The sequence below is a fragment of the Pseudonaja textilis genome, chromosome 10, assembly GCF_049901715.1.
Source record: "Pseudonaja textilis isolate UNSWEBS1 chromosome 10, rPseTex1.2, whole genome shotgun sequence".
Taxonomy (NCBI): domain Eukaryota; kingdom Metazoa; phylum Chordata; class Lepidosauria; order Squamata; family Elapidae; genus Pseudonaja; species Pseudonaja textilis.
In genome coordinates this window covers 536996-555314 of record NC_141999.1, presented here as the reverse complement: position 1 = coordinate 555314, position 18319 = coordinate 536996, and the positions used below count along the sequence as shown (strand labels likewise).

At 42.0% G+C, this 18319-nt stretch overlaps 1 protein-coding gene across 2 annotated transcripts; it reads right to left on the bottom strand.

Moving 5' to 3' along the window:
• Nucleotides 1-2999: 2999 nt before the first annotated feature.
• MRPS15 (mitochondrial ribosomal protein S15) lies at nt 3000-14195 on the bottom strand. 2 transcript variants are annotated; one of them, XM_087939456.1, is made up of 8 exons: nt 13916-14195; nt 13044-13106; nt 12541-12616; nt 12159-12207; nt 10609-10693; nt 6288-6346; nt 4005-4196; nt 3000-3188 (listed from the first exon to the last, which is right to left on the bottom strand). In XM_087939456.1, exons 1-8 carry the CDS (start codon nt 14001-14003, stop codon nt 3081-3083), a joined length of 720 nt encoding a protein of 239 aa, XP_087795582.1. In that variant the 5' UTR covers nt 14004-14195; the 3' UTR covers nt 3000-3080. The 2 variants fall into 2 exon arrangements, with proteins under 2 accessions (XP_087795582.1, XP_026558567.1); XM_026702782.2 differs by lacking the exon at nt 13916-14195 and adding an exon at nt 13588-13724.
• Between the last annotated feature and the right edge of the window lie 4124 nt (nt 14196-18319).

Sequence of the window (18319 nt, the reverse complement as noted above, 5' to 3'; positions counted from 1 at the left end):
GGTCCCCACCCCAGGGGAAATGGGAAGTCTTCAAACCCCAATCCACCATGACTCCAAGAATGCCTGGTTGCTTTAAGTGTGGAAAGGAGGGACACTGCTCAGCAGAATGCCTTTTGAAGACCCCTGCAAGAAAGCTACACCACCTATCAGGGGGGAAACCTGGAACATCCAGCCCTCAAGGAAAGGAGACTGGCCTGAGGGGCCGAGTAGCTGTGGGACTCTGATCCCCCCACAACACTTGTTTACTCAATGATGGACTGGCTTGGGTAGAAAACACACTTTATGTCCCTGCAAGCCAGAGAATGGACCTCATGAAACACTGCCACAACTCCAAAATAGTGGGACACTTTGGGTTTGTAAAAACCTTGCACCTCATCAAAAGACAATTATGGTAGCCGTCCATCAAAAAGAACATTGAAAATATGTTGCGAGCTACCTCACTTGTGCTGCTTGCAAAGAGAAGACAAGGAGAATATCCTGGACTTTTACAAACAGTAGCAAACCCTTCTGCACCCTGGAAAGAGATCTCTGTGGACTTTGTAGTGGAGCTTCCTGAAAGTGCTGGAAATACTGTCATTTGGGTTGTAACTGATCTTTTTTCCAGATAGGTTCATTTTATTCCATGCAAAAAGATCCCAATTGCCAAGGCATTGGCAAAGATGTTCTTAATACACATTTATCACCTTCATGGAACTCCCCAATGGATTATCTCAGATAGGAGTGTTCAGTTCACATCCAAATTTTGGCGGGTGTTTTAAATCTATTAGGCTCCACCCAGGGGTTGTCATCATCAAGTCACCCAGAAACAGATGGATCAACAGAGTTAACAGCGTATTAAAACAATATTTAAGATGCTATATAATTACCAACCGGACACTTAGACTGACCTACTTCCTTTTGCAGAGGTAGCATACAATAACTCAGTCCATAGTAGCATGGGGTTCACCCCATTCCAGGTAGCCACAAGCCAAGAATTCAACCCCATCCTGGAACTACCCAACGAAGATCCTGAAATCCCCTCTCTTAAGGAGTGGATAAATAACTTCCAAACCATGTGGCCAGTGGTAAGATTATCTTTGCAGGAAGCTAGAGCCATTTTCAAAGCTCAAGCAGGCAAAAAATGCTGCGATCCTAAACCTTTCAAGATTGGGGACCGTGTATATTTGTCCACAAAATTCTTAAAATCATTACAACCCTCTAAGAAACTTGGGCCAATATTCATTGGCCCATTCCCCATCTCCAGAATTATTAACCCCGTGACAGTAGGGCTTCGACTTCCAAAAACACATAGGCAGATTCATCCAGTATTTCACTGTAGCTTGATCAAACCGGAGATCACTTCAAACCTCAGACCCTCCCACCCACCTCCAACCCACATCATGGTACATGGGGAACAACATTCTGAAATTAAAGATATCCTTGATTCACGCATTCACCGTGGATCCACACAATATTCAGTAGCTTGGAAACACCTTCCTTCCTCAGAAAACGAGTGGACAGCTAAATGACACGTAAAAGCACCCACATTACTACGAAAGTTCCACCTAAAATACCCTGATTTGCAATCCTGAATTGCAAATGTAGTGCATGATTTTTGTTTTTTCCAGGTAGACCTGGTTTTTAAGGAGGGCAGGATGTCAGATCCTTGTATTTGTCATTTCTTAAGTGGAAGAAGGGGCGGGGGAGGAGACTGATAGAAATCCTTGATGTAACCTGAATATATTTAATCTTCTATCAAATTTGTATAACCTACATATGACACAATGGAGGGAGGAAACTCAAATGGCCGGAACCTATCACCTCTGAGAGGCACAGCCAGGAGATGAGAAGACCATAAAAATTCCACAGTGAGATGTGTCCTGGGAACCTCTGGAAAAGTTCGTTCTGAAAGGGGGTGGGGGGAAATTAGGTATGCCCTGGGAAACTGTGAAAAAGATCGTTCCTTACAAAAGGGGTGGTGGGGGGAATTAACATACTGGCTTTTTTTTCACTAAATACACATCGAGATAAGGGGAGGGGTTTTGAACTCCCTTATCTCTCCCGGTATGCCTGGAGAGACATTAGAGAATGAATTGTCTCATCTCAGTAAAGAATTCCTTTTGATATGTTTGGTTTTCAGAAGTTCATTTTTGTTAATTGAATGGGAAAAAGTTCTGTAGCCTGACAGTCCTGCTTCTGCAGCGGGTTGGACTAGAAAACCTCCAAAGTCCTTTCCAATTCTGTTACTCTGATGGCACAAAGCTGGGGAAGTCGAAAAACCTAACAAGGTAAATATATCGGCTTGAGCATTTCCAGGTTTTTCTTAATCTCACATTACTATTTATTGAAAACAAAAGCCAGTTTTGTGAAATAAAACCCCTGAGATATATAATAGGTTCTTTGCAAAAAAAGAGCCTGCTCCAATTTCTTAGGCTGAATTCAGCCAAGTCTTTCAGTATTTTTATATGGACTACTCAGGAAAAAAAATAAGCTTGACAGTCAGATATAAACTCCCATGTTCTGATGAAAGAATGGAATATTTTTGACTCATACATTGAGGGTCTTCATTTCAAATTTTAAAAAAGAAACCAAGGCTGTCTGGGAAGATGAAGAAAAAAACCTGTTTTGCACTGATCACAGGAACAAGGGTGCCACCGGATTTGTCATCTGCTGATGGGACATGGCTGAGTACCGCAGGAAGAGGACAGTGAATAATGCTTTTGGTTAAATCCAATCTGGTGGATCTCCTTCCTCAGACTCTAAGAATGGTAGAACAATCCCTGCTAATGTTTAGACAACTGGAACAATAATATCTAACACAACAGTCTCTGAAAGTGACAATTTTAAGACTTGTAGACTTCAACTCCCAGAATCTATGCTAGCTGAAGAATTTTGAGTGTTGAAGTCCACAAATCTTAAAATTGACAAGTTTGGAGATCTAACATCTTTACTACACCTTAACCATGTACATGAAGTTTAAAAAAGAGGATGTGTGCATATTTGCAGATGTAGATGAAAAGTTGGTGTTCAAAGTTTTATTATCTTTAAGATTTGTTCCTCGGTTTGAGTTTCTCCACCCATCGACAGAAGGCATGTCCAGTTCAGCTTGGGGTCTCCTTTGGCTGAGCCTGTTCCTTTATTCCTTCATCTTCCTTTTCCATCTGCTTCAATCTTTCCAGAGCTCTTAGCTTTTGCTTCTCTTTGTAGATCTGAATATTAATGGGAAGGAGAGATTTAATTGGGAATTTAGCTCCTTTCACCCTGGAAAAATAAGCAGTTTTTGCTTCCACTGCCACTGTACATGGAATGTTACCATTACTATGTCTACAACTGCTACAATGAGACAGTAAGGACCAAGCCATAGTCTGCCTGATTTTATCTGAATGTGAAACATGAAACCAACAGCACTCAACCCACCAGCTCGCTGCTGCTGAGGTTGTACTTCTTCGCAAGCCACTTAGGCTTTCCTACTTTTACATGCTATCCTTACCCGCCCAACACTGGGGACAGAAATGCTGTTCACTTATTGGACAGGATCCTTATCAAACACGGCTTTCCAAGCCTTTCCTTATCTGAAGCAGGGGTGGGTTTCTACGGGTTCTGTCCACCTCTGTAGAACCAGTAGCTCTGAAGAGCAGCAGACATAGAACCGGTTCTATGTCTGCTGATGTTTTTGCCCACCCACCCACCTGGGCTCTTACCTGATCTTTATTTCCTGATTTTTCAACTTCAGCTGCCGAATGAGGCACAGCTGCAGTTAAAAAAGCAGGAAAAGAGGGCTGTTTCAAAGGCTGCTTCTCTGAATGCAGACTGCTGATGACGATTTACAGGCGCGTGGCTCCCAGCATGCAGGGAAGCTTGTAAATCCTGAACCGGTAGTTAACCCTGTCGTATCCTACCCCTGATCTGAAGCCTATGCAGAAGAGCACAACATGCCTATCTCAAGCCAATTCTCTACACTAGAGAAGCTGCTCTTACCCAGGCTGTTCCTGTAGGTCACCTTGGGCCAGCCATTCTTAACCTACCATGTCTCGAAATTCCTTCTTGACAGCTGCGCGCCGTGTGATTTTCCGCCGGTATTGTGGAGGAGGCAAGTACTCGATTTCCAGCTGCTTGCATGTGTTCTCAAAGGTATCATAGCGGGTATTACGTAGATATTTCAGCAACACAGTCCGCCGATCAGTGGCTATCATCATGCGGGTAAGGTTAACCTTGTCCTAGAAAGTTGTAGCCTCTTCAGTGAAACATCCATAGATCCAAGTATTTTAATTTTTCAACTTTCTGGATATTAACTTACTGACATTTAAATAAATTTTCAAGTTTACTGAAAGGCAGCAATAACTTGCTAGAAGGAAAATATTTTTGGACTGGGGAATAAGGATTATTATTTATTACACAGTGATCTCTGAGAAGAAAAACAGTATTAAAAATATACTTTTGTGCTTCTCAGAATTGGAACTAAAGCATGTATCGTCTAGTTCAGGGGTCGCCAACCTTTTGGACCTCAGGGACCACCAAACTCATAATTTTAAATCCCAGGGACCACTAACCGGTTCTGTGGGTGTGGCCTAATTTGTGGATATGGCTTGGTGGTCATGTGAATGGCTGGGCATGGCTTGTATGTAAATATTATAAATATTTATATAAATATTGAATTTTTTATAAAAAAAGAGCAACTTTTATCCAAAATCAGGCAAAGCAGGCAGGCAGATAGAGTTGTTCACAGAATCACAGATTCATTCGGAGATCTATCTATCTGCCATTGGCTTGCTGAGTCTGTCACAGAAAATTTGCTTGCAAGTAAACTCACAAAACTAACTCACAAAACACCATGTATGTAAATATTGAATTTTTTATTTAAAAAGAGCAACTTTTACCCAAAATCAGGCAAAGCAGGCAGGCAGATTGAGTTGTTCACAGAATCATTCAGTGATCTATCTATCTGCCATCGGCTAGCTCAATCTGTCACATAAAATTTGCCATGAGTCTGCACTGAATAATAGAACCTTCAGTCCTAGGGAGGTTCAGCTGTGCTTAAAAGCAGAGCCGAAGATCTAAAGACTAACTAGAAAGCAAGAAATCCAACCATTTCCTGCTTCCTAGCTAATCTAAATCTCCCAGCACAGCAGAACAGATGATGGTCGGAAAAAGGAAACGTAGCAATTTAGCAGGCAAGTTTGCCGGATAAGGAGTGAGTGGGCGGGGAGGGTTCCTGCGGGCCATTTGGGCAGCAAAGCCTTGTGTTTCTGCACAGCCTGGATTAATTGTCTTGGGTGGGTGCTCTGGGGGTGAGATTTCTCTGCGACTCACCAAAATTTTCTCATGGCCCACCAATGGGCCACGGCTCACCAGTTGGTGACTGCTGGTCTAGTTTATGGGATGCAGGCAATAGGATATTGGCTTGTAATGAAGTTTCTGGATTAGAAATCCTGCCATAATGTGCTAGAACTGACCAGGAGTTAGCAGGGAACACTGTTACTATGTGGCATAGTAACAATTCAGGCTGGTAACCTGAACTCTACCTTCTCCATAGTAGTGGGCAATATCAATATATCTATTTGTTGATGACTTTGGTATTGGAAAACTGAAATTTGGAATGCCAGAGGAATGCATGCAAAGAGCATGAATAATCAAGTGAAATGACCAAAAGAAAATTAGTTTTTGGTAGCATCAAGAATGGATTTTGGTGGAAATTGGATATGAAAGGGGAAAAAAACCCAAAAGAAGTTGGAGTGAAGGAAGAATAAATGTAGGGGAAAAAGTCTGAATCCTGAATAATATTAGAAGACAGATTACTCTCACAATAGAATGAATGGAGAAAGGACAGGAAAGCTGCTTGGAAACAAGTAAAAAAAAATAACGTTATGGAATCCCATGGTTATAATAACAGAATCTATGAAAAAATATCCTTAGTGAAATGACAAAATGAAAATAAGCCTACAGAGGCGGCCAGTTATAAAAAATTGAAAATGAATGAAAAAGACTGAACAATGTGTATGGACAAAAAAAAAACCCAGCTGCTAAGAAAGAGGCCCAAGAGTATAAAAATGGCATCAGAAGAAGTTAAGGGGGGGAGGGATTTTGATGGAACTTTTTAAAAAAGTTTGGGGCAAAACAGGGCTGTTCCAGAACAATGAATAGAATTAAATAATAATAAAAGGAATAAATTGATTTATGAATGTTGCAGCAGCAGCAGCAGCAGCCATTCACCCGTACGACCAACCGCACAGACACTGCAATAGTCCCCCTGACTTAGAAGACCCGGTTTACAGAGGTTACATAAAGCAAGCAGCTTTGAAGACTCATACCTTGGGGTGCATATGCAGATGTTCTTTGAGGGTGAGGATCATGGCTGTCAAGTAGGCAACTAGAACATTAAGAAAAAAAAACAGAAAAGCTTGTTATGCTAAGCTCTTCTCCTATTTTAAAGAGTATATGTGAACATTAACAGCCAGGCAGACTTTTAAGAGGTGGAATTTCTTCTTGGTGAAAGTGAGTTCAGTGTTACATGTGGGAATACTGTTGTTCTGAACACTGCTGTTTCTGTGTTCTGTTGAAAGAAGGCAGAGTGACTCTGTGGAGAGAGGTGTGAAACAGGAAGTAGGACCATTTCAGCAGAATAGCAACAGCCCTTAGACTTACGTGCCACTTCACCGTGCTTTCCGGCCCTCTCTAAGCGGTTTACAGAGTCAGCTTCTTACCTCCAATGATAAGCCGGGTCCTCATTTTACCCTCCACCTTGGAAGGATAGAAGGCTGAGTCAACCTTGAACCTGGTGAGGTTGAACAGCCAAATTGCTGGTGGCTGGCAAGCAGCAGCAGCAGCAGGAGCCCTGAAATGCTGCATTCTAACCACAGCTCCTTCTAATCGGCACTACTGGGCACCTCAATTATTTCTAGTCCAACCAATCATCATAAGTGCAATATTCTTTCTTTATACTCTTCTCTCATTCCTTTTGCTTTGATGTTGCACTTCTTTCTAATACAAAACGTCTGTAGATATTTGTATAATTATGATTGATCTTTTTTAAATTAGATTTTATATCCCTCTTAACAACATTTGTGCAAGATGATGCACACAATGCTCCCACCTCCTATTTGCCCTAATCTAGATCAATAACCCTGTGAGGTAGATTGGGCTGAGAAAGTCTGGTTGTCCCAAAGTCACCCAGCTGGCTTTGTACCTAAAGAAAGACTTGGGATCTCCTGGCCTTTTAATCAGTGTTCTGAACTGACTGTTTTATATAAGTGTTCAGGAAACTGTTTTGGTTAAAGTTGAAAATAAACTCTTCACATCACCAGAGGCATAAATGGGTGGCTACTGCACCCCTCAGAGGGCAAACAGCCTCCATCTCCTTTGACTTCATCCTTTCAAAGATCTGTGAATCAGGCACCACATTTCCCTGCCAGAGACCACAGCAGAAAAGGACAGCAATTCCTCTGCTCCTGGATAAATAGTGAAATAATTGTTGAATATAATTTAGATTTGCTTGAGAAGAGGAGAGGGAAGAAGCATTCATCTTGGATGTCATGCCAAATGCCTGCCAGGGTGGTGCGCAAGGCACCGAGTCTTACAAGAAATGAAGAAACTGACACCCACCCACACCCTAAACTGTAGGGAAAACTCAGGTTAGTCTTCTGCTCAAAAGGCAAAGGTCAAAGAAAGCTTTCTTAAGACAACAACTTGTTGGATAGTAATTCTATGCAGTGTTACCATTTGTGCAGCAGGATTTAGTCAAGGTTTGACTTTCACAAGTCTTTTCCTGCTCTACTCTGGAGTTATTGCCTCAGCGGGATGTTGAAACCTGCACTGAAGCTACAGGAAACAAACTCACTCTTTCGCCACCTCCCGGGCCATCCAGTCTACCCCATTGTTCCAGTGGCTGCCCCGGCTCTGCCTGAAGCCCCCTACCTGCCCCGGTGAAGGAGATGCTGCCATCTTGCTGGGTCATAGGCTCCACTATCCAATTCCTCTTTCCAAAAAAAAGTCCTTAGCAGTTCCTAGCAATTCAACCGGAATTTGCCTTGCTTTAACTTAAAATATATTATTTAATGAATATGTTTGTTATTGAATTTATGGCCAAGTACCAAAGAGCAGTCTAGTTACAAAACAGGTCTTGACCACCTGGGTGATACCGTTTCAGGTCTATGAAATGGGCTGTAAGGGTAACCTTGAGGAGCAGCAGAGGCACAAAGCAAGAGGGAAAAAAACTGAAGTCCAAGGCAGAACTTTCACCCGAGAAAGCATCCGAGAAAAAGATTCTCTTTAGTTCTGATGAAGATGGGGAGGGGGCGTATTGAGATTGGCAAGATTCTGTGATTTCACAATAAAAGCTGCACCCACCATTTTGGTTTCCTATGCTGGTCTGGCTCAAAGAGCTGAGAGGACAGGATGGCATTCCCCCACCCTTGAACGATCGTCCCTTTAATCTGTCTTCATGAGATTAAGCTTCTACCTCCTAGCATTCTTGTTGCCCTTCTCTGAACCTGAAAGGGCTTTTTTTAAAACAAAAATGTACCCAGAATGTGAGGTTTGAATGAGTGCAATTAAAGCAGAACACCATGTGATTCTTCCTTCTTGTGTTCTGGAAACTATATTTTTATTGATGCTACTTAAACTGATTTTATGGCCACAAATCTGACTCATCTAGGTTATGGTCACCTGCACCTGCAGAGTATTTTTCCCCTGCAGTTACTGCCAGGTCTCCTTTCTCCATCCTTATTCCAATGCATCCTGCAAGAGCTTGCATTTGTCTGTTTTAATGCAAACATACATTCTGTTGTGGCCTCCCAGCAACCAGCGGAGCTGGCAGCAGATTCGAACAGTGAGGAGGTTGGGGAGGAACCTGGGCCAGTCCTGGAGTCTGGAGAAGGCTCTGATGAGGGCTCTGCATTGGAGGCAGAGACAGGGCCAGGGCCATCTGACAGTTATCAGCTGCCTTTGGAGTTGGGCATCAGTGAGGCAGAAGAACAGCTGGACCCTGTTCCCAGTGTGCGCATGTGCAGAGCTGCCAGGAGAAGGGAACAGCTAAGGAACAAAGGTCAACTTGGTAGTAAAGCTAATGGCCCCTCCCATAGGAAATAAAAGAGGAGTGAAAGGGGAGTGGGGTTTTGCAGGAGACAATTAGTTCATTTGGGTGAAGATCTGTTCCTGCATTCTTGCAAAGTATTGTCTGCTATAGTGTGGCATCTGAAAGACATCAGCCTGGCAATTCTCCAAGCCTGATAAAGGTCTGTAATTGTGGAATATCTTGAAAGACTATTGGTTGGGACTTTGCTGGAGGGGAATTCACTGTAAATAAAAGGGGTTTATCGGGAAGAGGAGTCAGCTTCGTGCTGTTGGGGAAGCCCATGTCAGAACACATTCTAATCCTGTTTCTCTAAAGATATCAATGTTTGTTTCAGATTTGTTTCCATTTGAGTATTAGCTGTTCAATCCAATTTTGAATGCCCTGAAAATGTAATAAGCATCATCATCCATGGGATTAATAAAAATGGCAATGACTGCAAGGCCAGGACCAAACTCTGCAGCTCTCTGCTTTGTCTCCTTCCAGTGAGGAGGAACACCAAGTACAATTTTCAAGTCCAACTTCTAGCCACTTCATGTCAACAGTGAAGAATGTGAGGGGCCTGGGGCAGCAATATTGGTTCCCCCAATGATTGTCAAGTTGTTTCTGCCCTCCCTCCCTTTCCATGTGCCTTCCTCCTGCAGATGGGTGCTGGGTGGAAGATGATGTCCATCCTAGATTGGAGTGGGCAATTCTTTGGTCAAGCTGCCCTCTCCTTCTAGAACCTCTAGGCAATCTCAAGACCCATTTGTAAGCTCCTACGTGATTACCCTGAATGACAAAAAGGATATTTTATCAAACATGTTTCTTTAACCAAGAGCCTTTCTACACTAAGGAGTGTTAATCAAAAACTGGTATGACATCAGCTTGGCAATATTTGTCACACCTATTTTATTTGTGATCTCAAAATGCATATATGACACACATTTCCTCCCCACATTAATCCTGTGTGGAAGGTTTGGCTGAAGGAGAATGGCTGCCCCATTGTCAGCCATGAGCTTCCATGATTGGGGTGGGTCAATCCAACACTTTAACATTCACCAGGTTTGTATGTGTGTTTTAATTATTATTTTTGAATGTATTAGTCACCTTACTTCAACAGACTGATGGCTTATCCATACTCACTTCTGGCAACTACTGCCTTGTTTTCAAGGCATATATAGCTCATAACTTTGTGATTTTATTCAAATCACCTGCATTCTCAACTTAGAGGCCATTAAAACATATGCATTCTCTTTAGTCATACATAGCAACTGAATCCAATCACATTGACAGAAGTATAGACCTTTTATATGAAAAGGAATGAGTCAACTTCCAGATGTATCCAACAATACTTCACATCTCAAAACAATTCCACAGACAAATACAGCTACGGTGGTAGTGATTTTTTCCTTCTGCTTGACCAGTTCCCCAGAACAATAAGAAATTGAAAATCAAAACTCTCCAGATCTCCACTAGGCCCTTCCAAAACACAACGAGGTGATGCCAACAGTCTCCCTGACAACCATGGAGCTAAGCGGGGTGGGTGGGGGGGGGGGGATAGCTTCCACTTCTCTGCCTACCTTGAACCTCTGCAGATCCACAGTCATTTGGGCTCCTGCGGACTTTGGCTGCCAACTGCTCTTTCTTCATCTTCACTTTTTCCCTCTACAGGCACAAGCAGACATTAGCGATACTTGGGGAATGGACGTTAACAGATAAAAAATTGCAACTGCAGTTTGTTGTACATTTCAGACAGTTTCTCCACAAATATGGTATATTAGTACTGCTCCATTTAGGGTTTCAGATGAAAAACCTGCCTCAAAGTTACTTCCTTACTGTAGAAGAAAGTGGGAATTTTGCTGTCATAGAATTCATAAAATCACGTAGGCACTGTTCACTCTTAATCACATCAGTTGCAACTGAGATTTGTAAAGCATGCTAAGATTCTTTTCATTCAAAAACTGTTGTGACTTGGTATCATTGTACTAACCAAGTTTATGATTAAGAAGAATCATACAAGCTCAGAAATGGGTGGATTTGGTCATCTGGTTAAGTATGTTCTGCCAACAGAGTCATGAAGGACATTGAAGGTTTCCAAACATCATGGCTGTTGGTTTACAGGCAATCCTTAGGTTACAAGAGCAACTGGGACCAGGGATTCTGTTGCTAAGCAATGCAGTTGCAAAGCATGTCACGTAATCACATCATTTAACAATGGCAATTCCAACAGTCTTGTCTGCTGTCATGAGGACTGCATAGATCATTAAGCAAGGATTTCATGTGATCATAACTTCCAACTTCTTGCCAGCTTTCCCACTGACTTTGCTTGTGGGAAACTAGCAGGGAACATTAGAATTTTTATTGATTATAGGGCTGTAAAGCACTATAAAGCGGTATATAAGTCTAAGTGCTATTGCTATATGCTGCCCATCTTACTATCCAAAGCAACTCTGAGTAGAAATAGTGATCTCGTGACTGTGGGAATACTGCAACAGCTGAAACATCGAGACCCACCAGAAATCCCCCTTGTTCAGCACAATTATAACTGAATGGTCTTGAATGATCATAATCTGAGGATTACCTGTATACTAATGCTAAATGGGATAACAACATGTAGAGTTGAAATACTGTTTCTCTTGAGAATACAATTTCTAGATACTTTGATTTAAAATGTTTTGCATTCCATGAATTAAAAAAGTACACACCTCTTGAGAAATTCAACTCAATGAACTGTACAATACTAAGCTTTTGGTTTAAACAAAGTAAAGACAGTACTGAAAGCAATTAATACTGATCACCCCATCAGGCACATGTGGCAGATTGTTTACAAAGGTAAATTACTGAACTCTCACAAGATAGTTAATAATGAAAAAGTCTTAAAAAGGAAATTCAGTGATCATTATATCAGCTGAGCTCAAAGAGACAGGAGATGAGGAAAACTCCTGCTTTTTCTTTAGTACAAAAGGAGAGAGAAAAAATGACAGATTCATATTCTATTATTATACCCTAACAATAAAACAGAGTTCTGGTAGCTCCTGTTCCCTGATCTAAGGTGATCTGAAGAGCTATCTGGCAGCAGTATTTGTTCCTAAATCCCAAACTTTCTATGAAAGGAAAACAAAAAACTAACCTGGCTTGCCATTTCCAGAGACAGTATTCTTCTGACATCATCATCCACCCTGCAGGAAAGCACAGAGTCTCCCTGGATGTATTATTTTTTTAAAAATCTCCTGAGAGTTTAGCATTTGCTACTGGCTTCAAATGGTTTTTAGGATACAGCAAAGAAAATTAAAAGTAACGCTGAAGGGACCATTCCGCTCCACCCCCCCACCCCCGAATATTAACAGTTCATATATATTAAGGATGGGTATTTTATGAGATTGTATCTTGGGAGCTTTTTTCTTCCAACTGTAAAATAAGGTAGGTGACAGAATTGTCACTAAGGGGCACTGGAAACTGTTTCTCTCTTCCCCCCCACACACCCATTTCCCACCAATCCCTGCAAATCTTACTTGTCTACAGCTGAGACATTAGCATAATTTTTCCTCAACATTGTATCAGGCAGATCATCCAGATGGCTGGGGATAGCTGAAAAGAAAGAAAGAAAAAGAATTGCTCTCCTGCTGTACACTTTTGTTCAGCAATTATTTTTCAATAATGGCCAAATAAATATCTGTAGATGCCCCCAAAATGGATTTTCAAGGTCCTTCTCAATTCCCTGATGGTAAAGCAAAAGAGAATTGTTACTGTGATCAGTTAAACCAAGTCATATGTAAATTTAGCTCTCCAAATGTGTCTATTGATATGAAAAGGGGGAGGTACCATTTTGCTCTTATCACCTTTTATTTTCCCATTTCAGTGGATCAGGGTTTGGGATTAACAGACAAATGTTCAAATCCATAGAAACAAAGCATCTCAGAAACCTGACTCTAAACCAACCATTGCTTATTTATGTTCTGTTCTTTCCACCCAGAAGGCACAATGAGAACCAAACTGAACAATTTATAATTCATACCTTCTTTTTTTTTCCGGACAGGCCTGGCATATTCTCTGACTATTTGGAGGAAAGGGATCTTCCCTGAAAAAACAAAAAGTGCAAAATCAGTTCAGAACACCAGGTGGGCAGCGCAGGATCGTCTTCTTGCTGGAATTCATGTAGTGACAAAAATTAACTTGACTCCCCCTTGATGTCTGGGGACATTAAGTGGCCTGCCCATCTAAGATTAGCACTATATCGAGAGCACTTTCCCCAGTTTTGAAGAGCCAGCTGGTTCTGCTCGTTGCCTGCGTTCAAGGACACGAGAGGAAGAAAAGAGGTTCACGTGCCAGGCGGCTGTTTGCTTTGAACCCCAGGGCAGGGTTTTCGAGGTATCTTTACGCACGATCGGAGTTTATTTAACAAAGCGCTGTGTTCCCGGACACGCGAAACTGAAACAGGGCAGGGGAAGGTGTACCGTGTACGGCCAGATGTTATACGGTTCCTGCCCTCTTTTAGCCAGCCTACAGAGAGGCGCCCAGGAATGAGAACCCCAATGCAAAGACCTCCCTCTCTTCCTCACCCGGCCCTTGACCCGCCGCCGCCGCGGCGACGAGCTTGGGGTGGCTTCCCCCGGCGACCGCTGAGGCGCCACGCAGCACCAGCCGCAGCATCGCGCCGGTCACGGACTGGGCGCCGCCATCTTGCGCGTCAGAGGCCGCGCCAAGAGGCCTGAGTGCGGCGCGTAGGGAGGAGCCGGCGGGGTCGCGCATGCGCCCCGACTCAGCGATAGGCGGTGGGAGAGTGCTGGCGGATTAACGCTGCCCCGTTTCCGGAGATCAAGTGAAATCAGTTGGAAGGGACCTTGTAGGCCATCTAGTCCAACCCCCTGTTTAAACAGGAGACCCTACCTCCCCCATTTCTAACAGACGGCAGCCCAGTCTCTTCTTGAAAGCTTCCCGGGGTGAATCCAGTTCCCCCTCGCACCGTACATGGCATCGCTTCACGATCTGAACGGAGAGGTGTATCCTGCCTCTCGCCTGCCTTGTCAGAGTGGCTGAGAGCGAACACATTGCAGACAGTCCCAAAAGCGTTGCTTCCTTTCCTTTCAGATGGAAAAACGGAGTCGGCCGGGGGCTGAGCTGTAGCACTCGGGACAGTGGTGGAATTCAATTTTTTTTTACTACCGGTTCTGTGGGCGTGGCTTGTTTGGTGGGCGTGGCTTGGTGGTCATGTGACTGGGTGGGTGTGGCCAACTCAATGTCACTCACATCAAGGGGTACCTCACCTGGCCCCTCCCCTCCCAGCCATTCCTTCTCACCCCCAGCCTCAACTTATCTATAATTGTGTAAAAATGTTGTTCACCTTTTTTGACTTTATTATCTGCATACTATAGATGTACCTTCATGGACCACTGAAAGGAGGAAATGGCTCACATGCTTTACTCAAGAGGGTGATAGGCAACAGGCTTTTAAAGGGCTTCCACAAAGAAAGGAGGACAATGTATTTTCCAAAGAAGCAGAAGGCAAACAAGAAGCAATGGATGGAAACTGAACAGAGAGAAGCAACCTAAAACTAAGGAAAACAATTAACCAGTGGAACTGCCTGTCTCCAGAAGTTCTGGGTGCTCCAACACAGGAAGTTTTAAAGAAAAGACTGGACAGCCATTTCTCTGAAATGGTATAGGGTTCACCCCAAGGTCCCTTCTAAGTATCATTCTGACACCTTTCCCAGGATTTCTACTCAGAGTTTGGCATCCTCAGTTCTCTTGCCTGAGCTGGAGGTTGGACTAGAAGACCTCCAAGGTCCCTTTCAACTCTTCTTAAACACATGTGTATTTTATGCTCTGGACTATTGACATTGAATGCATGTAAACCCTGAAAAATATGTGGTAGCCCTGGGCAAAAGAAAGGCAGAAAAATCACTCTAGGTGTAGGGACAGTGTAAAATATTATCACATGGTAAATAATGGAGCAATTAAAAATAATAGCACAGAGTTTTATCTCTCTCTCTCTCTTCCTATTTTTTCTTTCTTTCCCTCCCTCCCTTTCTCTCTCTCTCTTTCTCTCACACACACATACCGACACAGAGCACTTAACAGACGAGCATTTTGGAAACAGCTCCTTTAAATTTCTCCAAGGCTGGAGTGGATTCCCCCACCCCCTCTGTCAGACTGCACTCTTTCTCACTCCTGACGCTTTAACTCACATGGGGAAAGCGATACTTGCAGCGTCCATGCCTTTCTTCCTCCCCCCCGCCCCCCCGCCGAAAGAGGACGTGGGGAATGGAAAGCTAGGAGAGTGATCCGCAAGTGAGTGACCAGGCGATCAGGTTGGGGGCGTGGCCAGCCAGGGGTCAATGACCCATGCCAAATAACTGCTACCGGTTTGCTTGAGTAGGTGCCAACCGGCTGAATACCACCTCTGACTCGGGAGCAGCAGAGGTCCCCGAGAGCGGGCGGCCTCTTTGCAGTTCCCTGGGACGGGGAATGGCTGGACAAAACCAGCCATCGTCCTTGACATTCTGTGGCTCTTTGGTGAAAAGTCCTTCTGTCCCACTTTATTCAGGGGTGCTGAGGAAAATGGAGAGAGAAAGTGAAGATTTTATCAGAAGCTGCAAGGCAAATGTTCAGAGAGGTTGTAACAGACTGGGGGCAAATTGTGACTCTCATTTCTTTTGATGCCTTCATTGCCAAACGTTTAAAGAGCATAAATCAGGAAAGCAGCACCGACACTTTGGCAGAAACTATCAGAGACATGCTGGTGACAGACAAAAGAGAGTGGCTGCTGCGTCACAACTCCTGAGTAAGTGAGAAACTCCTGGCCTTCAAGCCGCCTTTCTGAAGCTGCCAGGTGCTGCTGCCGCTGTCGCCAGTGTCTAAGCCATTAGTGGTACTGTTCTTTTTTTTTTTTTTAGGAGGGCTTGGTTAAGTGATTCCATTTTGAAGGAAGCATCAGAAACTTTCTGGTGGCTTTTGCAACATAGCTGGTCTAAGAGCAAGCTTGGCTCGTTCGATCCCTCCAGGTGGAGCCCCCTTGAACTTCTCTGTTCCTGCTGCGAATAGAAAATGGAGCTAAAAGGACTGAAGCCCCACACAGCTTGTGTTCTTGGTCCTGGACTGCCTTGGCCACTTTCTGGGTGGTTAGAGAACTGATAACAGTAACAAAGAGTTAGATCTCCTGCACATCACAGCTAGAAGTTAGGAATAGGGATAAACCTGGAGCAAATAGAATGTGTATTAGATAACTTCTGAAGCATTCGTTAGGCGGCTAAATCCAAGAGAACAATTGTTAGATCATTATTAAAATGTTTATTACATTTCTTATATATCCTGCCTTCTGCTTTAGTGAAATTGTATAAAGCAGAAGTGATATTCAGCAGGTTCTGACCAGTTCTGGAGAACCAGTAGCGGAAATTTTGAGTAGTTCAGAGAACCGGCAAATCCCACCTCTGACTGGAGATTTTATAGTATCCCTTCCCTGCCACACCCACCAAGCCACGCCCACAGAACCGGTTAGTAAATTCTTTTGAATCCCACCATTGGTATAAAGCTTTCTTTTAAAAAAAAAAGTTATTATTTTTTACAACAAACATGAACAAAACATAAAAACATAAAACCATCTTTCAATTATATACATGCAGTGTGTCAGTTGGTTACAATCTTTTTTTACTCACATGTTATATAAATTCTCACCTTATCGGTCTAGCTTGTGCTTATATAATATCAATTATTAAACATTCATTTGACTATTTTTCCATCATTTTATACGAGATATTCTAATTTTCATTATGATTTAATCTTATACATTCATCCAATGGTTATATATTTTATATTGTATTCTATATCAATCTATTAACTTTTATTTTAAGGCTTAGTAGTCTATTTCTTTACCATATCTTTTTATCTAACCATTGATAAAATAAATCCCATATCATATAAAATTGCTTATCCTCTTGTTCTCTAATTTCAAATGTCAATTTACTCATTTTGGCACAGTCCATGATTTTCTTAATAATTTCCTTCTGCATAGGTATTTTTTCATTTTTCCAGTTCTTAGCAAATACAATTCTAGCCTCTGTTAAAACACTTACAATCAAATATTTCAATTCTTTACAATATATTTCCGGTATAATTCCCAATAAAAATATCTCAGGTTTAAAGTCTATGTGTTGTTTTGTCATTTTTCCCAACCATGTGTGGATTATAGTCCAATATCTTTTTGCATCTGGGCATGTCCACCACATGTGATAATATGAACCAGATATCTGATGACATTTCCAACATTTATCCGATTTATCCTTGAACATCCTGGCAATTCTTGTCAGGGTAAGTGCCACCTGTAAAACATCTTATACAAATTTTCTTTATACGCAGTTGACATTGTCATTTTATAATTTTGAGACCAAAATTTTTGCCATTTATCTAAGTCAATCCCATATCCGAAATTTTTCCCCATGCAATCATTGTTTCTTTTACTTGTTCTTCCTCTAATTTAAACTCTAGCAAATGTCCATAAAGTTTTTTTATTACTTTTTCATCAGTACCTGTCAAAATGTTATCTAAATCAATCAACTTGTCATAGATACCTTCTGTTTTAACATCTTTATCAAATCTAGATTGTATTTGCAAATATGAAAACCAATTCATTTTTACACCTTGTTCTTCCAACGCTTGCATAGATTTAAGTTCACCCTTTTCATTCAGTATCTCACCATATCTAACTGTTTGTTCCTTTTTATATATTATTGGATAGGAAAAAGCTTCAATAGTAGATAACCATAGTGTAATTTTTAAATAATATTGCTTTTTTATCTTCTCCCAGTTTAGAAACAATGCTTCTTGAATATAGTGTCTTCTAAAATACCCCTGCGTTTTAGTTCCCTTATACCAGAGGAAGGCATGCCACCCTAACAGCAAGTCATGTCCTTCTAAATTCAAAAGTCTAGTATTCCTTAATGTTATCCACTCCTTTACCCACATCAGACTTGTCGCTTGGTAGTATAATTCCCAATTGGGCAAAGCAAATCCTCCTCTTATTCTTGCATCTTGTAACAATTTAAGTTTTATTCTCGCTTTCTTCCCCTGCCAAATGTATTAGCACTATTTTGTTTAAATCTTCAAAAAATTCTTTCCCTAATCTGATTGGAATTGTCTGGAATAAGTATAAGATTCTGGACAATACATTCATCTTAATTGTAGATATTCTCCCAAACAGTGATAATTGTAAATTTTCCCATTTCATCAAATCTGTCACAATCTGTTGCTTAAGTTTGAGATAATTGTCCTCCTTAAGTGTGCTACATCTTGGTGTTAT